Source organism: Aptenodytes forsteri, unplaced genomic scaffold (assembly GCF_000699145.1).
Source record: "Aptenodytes forsteri isolate BGI_AS27 unplaced genomic scaffold, ASM69914v1 Scaffold92, whole genome shotgun sequence".
NCBI lineage: Eukaryota > Metazoa > Chordata > Aves > Sphenisciformes > Spheniscidae > Aptenodytes > Aptenodytes forsteri.
In genome coordinates, this window is record NW_008794581.1 from 341,178 (window position 1) to 348,701 (window position 7,524).

General features: G+C 39.4%; 1 protein-coding gene across 1 annotated transcript; it reads right to left on the reverse strand.

Moving 5' to 3' along the window:
* Positions 1 to 76: 76 nt before the first annotated feature.
* Positions 77 to 7,431, reverse strand: CENPH (centromere protein H). Its single transcript, XM_009272462.2, has 8 exons — positions 7,371 to 7,431; positions 6,618 to 6,666; positions 5,969 to 6,043; positions 5,245 to 5,301; positions 4,302 to 4,365; positions 3,959 to 4,010; positions 2,622 to 2,785; positions 77 to 1,029 (listed from the first exon to the last, which is right to left on the reverse strand). Exons 1-8 carry the CDS (start codon positions 7,411 to 7,413, stop codon positions 937 to 939), a joined length of 597 nt encoding a protein of 198 aa, XP_009270737.1. The 5' UTR covers positions 7,414 to 7,431; the 3' UTR covers positions 77 to 936.
* Positions 7,432 to 7,524: the final 93 nt, after the last annotated feature.

A 7,524-nucleotide genomic window follows, 5' to 3' on the forward strand; every position in this document is an offset into this window, starting at 1 on the left:
GCCAAAACACAAAGGCGGCAAAAGGCGGGGGCAAGGCGTTAAAAGTGAAAAAAGAAGCAAAAGCTTCAAGTAAGTCTGCGTTTTCTTTTTATTCGATCGAGACACATACATCCGCCTTTTAAAAGCTGATACTCACTTACCAAATTAAAAGTGACAATATTTTAACACGTTACACGTGATGATTTGCTCAGCTTTCTTCAAACATAAAAATGCAATTGTCAATGAAAAAGTACATTTAAAATACTGCTTAGCTGCACAGTCGATAGCATGAAGTCACCTGTTCCATTTTCCCTGCAGGTGGGACGGCATCTACAGGTTGCGTCTGCCTACTGCTGGATGCTCTGCTTAACTAATCAGCATATAGCACAGGCACAAGTGACTGTTACAATTAAGAGTATAAACTTTCTGGCGTTTAAAATTATACGTAATGCTTTAATAAGAAAAAGGGAAATAAAAACCCAAGGACTGACTTAACTAACTTTTCCAGTTTGGGCTTTCCACAGGGGCAGAGCAGGGTCACGCATGCTGTCGGAGCTCTGCAGCCTGCGGGTGCCCAGAGGAAGAGGATAGAAACAGCAGATCCTTGGTTTCAGCCCACTTTTACATAAAAACTTGAAATATATACATTATTCTTCTTTCTTACGTTATTGCTGCCTTTCAGAGGGAGATGAGCGCTTGGGGCAGGACAGCTATGAAGTGGCTCTTCTCGTAGTTCATCAGCTATGCTACCTGCTACCTGGTTTGTTGTGTATCAGGAATTAAATTTCACTTCAAAGAGGTGCGTGGCCACATTCCGAGTCTCTAGAGAGGACAACAACTTCCAGAAAGGTTAAATTTTCAAATTCTTGAACTGTGCTTTCATGATGCATATTAAGCTATAAAATTTAGTACATTGATAAAATACACTGTATAAAATCAAACGCCATTTCTCCTGACTCACAGAAAATAGACATTTTTTTCAAGCTGTAGAACAATTGCCTTTAAAGATGGATCTTCTGCCCAGTTAACTCTGCTTCCAATTATGATACTCTATAAGAAAGAAAGATTATTGTTTAAAAAAAAGCCTTTAAAAATGATTATTCCTAGTAAAATCTCTCAAAAGCTGTCTGTTTTTTAATTTTTAATTGGGAAACCCTTGAAATTCACAGCCGTGTTTGAAGTAGGTGGGATGGGGGAAAGAGGAGAAAGGGAAGTATCATTTTAGATCCTATTGTCAATACATAGGCAAAAAAAAAGTGGTGCTTCGAATCTCCTAGAGGTGCTTGCACACCATCCCTATTTTAAAGGTAGGAATTTAGAGGTGGTTTTTCTTGAAAAACACATAAAACACATTTGCCTCAAACACAAGATAACACAGTTAACATTCTCACCCTGCTGTTCTGGATTGAAAATGGGAATTACTAAATTTAACCAAAGATTTGTTCTACTTACAGCTCAGAAGATTTCAGGAATACAAAACCAGAAGATAATTCCAGCAATCTAATCTAAAACCCACTAAAATATTTAATTTCTCATTCTCAGTTTGAGACGTGACGACATTATGAATTTAAACTAGTAGTAGACATACCACGCAATACAAAAACATGTGGCTCTTCTTCTGCCCTTGAAATTCTTCTGATCATCCAAATTCACAGCGTGGTTATATCCTGTCTTCTACCTGAAGCCCTCCAACATGTTCTCTCTTTTCCCTGGTCTAAATTTTTTAAATAAACTTCCTGCACGCTTAACTGGGATTTCACGAGCCGTTTGCAGATAAACTCAAGAGCACTGCAACTGCAATTCACCTTTCACTGTGCCTCCCATCTTTGTAGTTAAGTCACTGATCTGTGGGGCCAGGCAAAGGAAGCCAGGACAAGTCACACAGTGAGAGGCAGAGTACCAGACTGCAGCACAGCGTACGTGACCTTTAGCAGAGCCCCTCTGAGCACAGGATGCTGCGGGGGACCCTTCCACCCTATCCCAAATCATGAGGTTTTCTTCCTCACTTTGCGCGACTCCACACGACCTGCCAGCTAGCTGCATGCATACAGGCTAGTCAGCAGCAGCTGATACGTGGGCAACCAAAAGGTTGAAGGCTACCCCGCTGAAAGTATTTGGAGACTGGCCGTGGCTGCAGGCCAAGGCTTTCACAAGGCTGCAGTGGGTGACACAAACAGAGAAGGGCCTGTGGTCAGAAGGGGCAGACTGAGGAACAGCAGTCTGGCTCACCGATATCATGGGATTAAGACCTACTTATTTTTCCTAACCATGAGATGGGGGAACTGATTTGGGTTGTGTAGGAGTGACTCTCAGTGTAAGGAAATACAGCCACTGCTGTGACAGACATTCTCTGAAAAAATGCATTATTTTTGTACCTTTAAGGGAACAAAGGAATAAAGATGGATTGATAGACTGTCTCTAAACTCTGTAAATCATTATTCCAAAGAAGTTTGTGACAATTGTATTGCTTTAAAGGCTAAAAGCATGAGGTTTTCCTTTCATACAGCAGTTTTTCCATTACCACCATTACTTAAACTTTTTAGAAAACACAGTTTTGTTTGAAGTTACATTTACCATGCACTATGTTATCTTGACCGTAACGCAAAACTGCAAACTTGCTTCTAAAAGCTACAAGACATTACCTGGAATACATTCTGAATTACTGTAGTCATCTCTCTCTCTTTTTCTAAGTTATTACGTATCTTCTCCAGCATTTCGCTCACTTTCATACTTGTTTTTTCCTCCCTTTGTTTTTTCATCATGGTATGAATTTGCAGTAGTTTCTGTCGTCCGGCTTTTTTTAGTGCTGTTCCATTATTAGGAAAATGAAGCATTAAGAAGTAGTTAGGTGAGCAGTAGAATTAAAGATGTGCATTTTTCCTCACAGACATCTAAGGCACTTCCACTGCAATAACCCTAACTTCACACTCCATCCCTTCCCTCCAATATACTTCAAGATACTCCTTTCACACGAGGCAACACGTGCTGTGGCTGCCTGGTATCAAAGTACATCCATGGGTTCCCTGGCTGCTAGCAAAACAGAAAGTACTTTGTATGTTGTCTGCATTTCCATCAGAGATGGGCAGTAATTTGAACATCTGTCCTACACCCCGTCTTCAGTTGTCACAACTTTTATAGTCAGAGGTGTTTAAGACTTTTTCCCCTTTTTCAAATTTGATCGAAACCAAATTCCAAAGACATACAAAGGACATATGGACAACACCAGTCAATATTACTAGCTTTTTATAGGAAACCGGGCTAAAAACTAGACTGAATAAAACCATTTAGGGACAGTTCATACATTGAAAGAACGCTGACACAGCATTCCTTCCCTTATTTCTGAAGATATTGGGGATGCTCATTTTTCCTATGAAGACAGATATTTCATTGTGTTTTTTCATTACTGTCAACATATACACCACTTCCTATGCGTGAAACAAACAATAGTTGTTAAAACTGTTGGCAAACCTGGTCATATGACAGTAGGAGCATTCAAAAAACATATTTACCTTACAAAGTTCTGAAGATTGACTTCTCATCTAAATTTGATCCTCTCTAACAAGCCTACTGAATACCAACATATATACTGTTACGAGAGTTCTTTGTAAGTAAATCCCCTCCCCTATTCTACAAACATTTCATAAAGGTGTGGTCTGACAAAAAAAAATCTTTAGGTGTCGTAGGACTGATTTAAACTAAATGATGTGTAATTTTCTGGGCAGCTTGCACTAAATAATGAAACGCCACCACATTCTTTTTGAGTATCTTCTTGCATCTCTCATTCTAACGTGTCAGTCTCATGCTCAAGTAGACAACACACCAGCTCTTTTACAGTGCTTCCTACTCTTTTCAGAAGGTTTATAACTGTGTTGAGAGTTTTGCAGTTACTTCAGATGTAAATTAATATTGCTACAAGAACTTTAAAATATGAACTGTACATTCAAATATAAAACAAAGTCAATATAACTAACACACTTACAGAGTCTTTTCCTTTTAATGTCCATCAATTTCTGTTCCTTCTCACGTGCTTGCTGAAAGAAAAAAAAGAAAGTATTTCCTAGACTCTTGGCACCAAAAAATACTGAAAAATTCTAATTCAATCCACAAAAGCAGTTAAGGGCAGCTCTAGAAGCAGACTTTGTTACATACTCACTTTAAGTAATCGTTTCAGTAATTTTAACATCAGTAGAAACTGCACCCTTTGGGCCACATATTTAGCTTCAAATGACTCGTGCAATCCTGTTACTTTCAAATTGAGCTCCTGCCCTTGTTGAGGTTGGTAGACCTGCACAACTGCGACAGAAGCTACAACTGCCACTTACCTGCTGACATTCAACTACTGCCTTGCTGAGCATTACTATGTGTTTCATAGTTTCCATGATCAGTCTAAGGAAGGAAACATAGTTGCATACCTTAAGACCATTAATATGAGTCAACAGCATAAATCAAGTTTATTTGGATTAAACAAAAAAATCCCCATTTCCCCTAACACCAAAATAAAGCATACTTTTTTTTCCTGCACCCTTTCTTTTTTACAGTTATTACACTAAGTATTGTTGTAGGGGCCAAATACCATCCTTACTTCCCTCTCAGTTTCCCTAATGTTTCAGTTAAGTCTGTCTAACATTTCAAACCATAGAGCTTGGAAGGCATCGAGGAAGCCTAGCCACCTGAGAATGGCTAACAACTGGAGCTTCTGAATTCTGGCACGTGGCAGGGCCATCACGGAGATGCAGTGTTTTCAGCTGTATTTCTGACAGAAGTTAAATCTCTCATATTACACTTCATATGCGTGCACCCGTTAATATTGGGCAGGAAATTAAAAGCTAATTTTAAACCCGTTTGAAACTTTCAATTCTTTTTCAAAGACCTTAAGCTCCTACACGATTAATTAATGAAGGCAGCAAAGCAGAGGCAAGGCTCTGTTACAAGCCTGTAATATGCACTCAGCTATTATAAATGCAAGTAACTAATGCATTAAAGACAGAAAACTGTTAACTACAAACAGTTCTCACTAGTGAATCAAAAAGTATGATCTCTGTAATCAAAGGTTAGTTAATTCAGAGCCCAAACGTAAATCCACCCTGAGTGTAAGAGGTCTGATCATGCTGATTCTAGCCAGAAGATGGACTGTATATCATTCAGTCAAAACTAGAAGGAAGCCTGCTATTAAAAAAGGTACAACGGAGTAATGTAAAAACGTGTCACATTAAACTGTGTAAAGTCCATTCCTTTCCAGCCAGCCTTTCCCCAAGAACACCTTACCGTGAGTCATTATCATTTTGCTTCACTTTGTTTCTCAGGGCAACCATAAGTTGGATCCTGCATAGCGTGGGGAAGAAACATGTAACTGATAAGAACTGGTAAGAAACTGAGAGAAGTAGATTTAGATAAGTACCAGAAGAGAGATTTCCAAGGTTCCATTTATGTCCACTTTCACATTGGAATTTTATATATAAAATACTCAGTACCTTTTAAATACCACATTTCTTAAATAAGAGGGTTTAACTCTCAGGACAAGAAAGGCGTATCAATGATTATTTGTGAGAGTGACAACTCCTTTCTCTCTTGCCAAACACACTTGGACACCATTAATCCCAGAGTCTGCAGAAGGGAGCGGGGCAAAGGTGGCAATTTAAATGAACAGGCATGTAACACAGGAGACATATAACGCCTATCAACTTCCAACTTTTCACAGGCATTTGTAAAATACTGCCAAGAAATATGTCTGCTCATTTATACAGCCAGACTTCTGCAATTTCGCAGGAACCTTTGGGTTTACATGTTTCAACCTGTAATTTTTTTTTTGTTCTCTATGGTGTCTCCATCTGCATTCCTACTGGTTCAACAGTACTAAAATCTCTCATGTTTGTAACACACATTGTATCACTTTGAAATCCTATTTTAATGGGAATTATGTATATGTGCGTGTATTTGTGCACACATAAACAAACAGAAAACCTCCACATAAATGGGAAGAAGATTCTACCTTTGCAAGGCTAATGTCTTGTTCTGGAAAGAGACTTTTATTTCCTCCATCTCTCTTTCCAAACCTTGTGTGGCACTGAAGGAAAAGAAAAAAAAAAACAGTGTGAAGATAGCAAAAAATTTAAAAGCACTATCACGTTTTTAACTTGCTCTCTTCGTGTCTAAAGTAAGAATTTTTCCTGTAAACCACAAATTATTAAGGCCAGGAGTATTTTAGCATGTGGAACTATATTAGTGAATTCTAGCAATCGCAAGGAGGACTGCAAATTTAGAAGGCACGTCTGATACAGAACTACATTAGGAGACCGAGTAAAATATTTCTTCCCCATATTTTCTCTTAATTCCCTTTATTTTCACCAGACTCCTGCAAAGTACTGATCATTAATCCAGATATTTACTCAGAAGGAGTAACTAGAAGAGAAGATCCAAGTTCAATTCTCAACCCTTCTCCTCTTTATTTTAAAATATATCAAAAGTTTGGAATTATCCAATGACATACTTCTTGATAAACTTTTCTTCAATGACGTGTGATCATTAACAGATATTTACTCAGAAGGAGTAACTAGAAGAGAAGATCCAAGTTCAATTCTCAACCCTTCTCCTCTTTATTTTAAAATATATCAAAAGTTTGGAATTATCCAATGACATACTTCTTGATAAACTTTTCTTCAATGACGTGATCAAGGTAACTTTCTTGACCTGCAAAGAAAAAGCATCACTAAAAAAAGCACAACAGAGACTTTTTAATCCAAGCTACCGAGCATAAAGGATAAGCAGTTTGATGGCTATACTAACAACGTATTTCTTATTCCTACCTCCACGCCTTATCATCTAGTCCACTATTAGTGAGACTACACTATCAATCAGCTGTGTCAGAGGGATAATTAGGCTTTAAAATATTTCCATTTAGCACTTTTTAGACATGCCAGAGCTGGCTCGCAGCACTGCTCTATATATGCAGCTGGCTGGTTCAGTGGAAGAGGACAAAGGTAACGGAAAGACAATGGGAACAAGAAGAAACACCTTAAATCAGTATTGCTGCCAAACACTTTGGCAGACTTTTGGTAAGACTTCAGCGCCGGTGATCAGGTGCCTAAAACCCATCATGACGTGTCAGAGCGTTAGAGGGGTCTGAAGTGGAACCCCAAGAGGAGAAAGGGCAGCGGGCAGCAATCCCGGGGCAGTTCTGTAAGCATTCAAACACGTCTCCAAGAGCTGTCTCGAAAATGCAGTAAGATGCTCAGCCAAGAAAAACGTTTCATTATTATAGCGAGCGCTTTTGATAAGTAATTTTTTAAAAAATGTATATATTAGCCACGTCACGTTCGTTATTACTGTAACATCACATTAAGAGGAAGCACGGGGCTGGTTGTTGGAGGGAGTTAGAGCAGGGATGAGCTTACTGGCACGAACTGCAGCGCTGCACTCCATGAGCTGCTGCTTCATCTGGTCCCTCAGGCTGGAGCAGAAGCAAGGGACACAACGGTCAGGGGGGGGGGGGGGGGGGGGGGGGGGGGGGGCCCCAGGGGTTGAGGTCGGCCTGGAGGGGACGGTGCT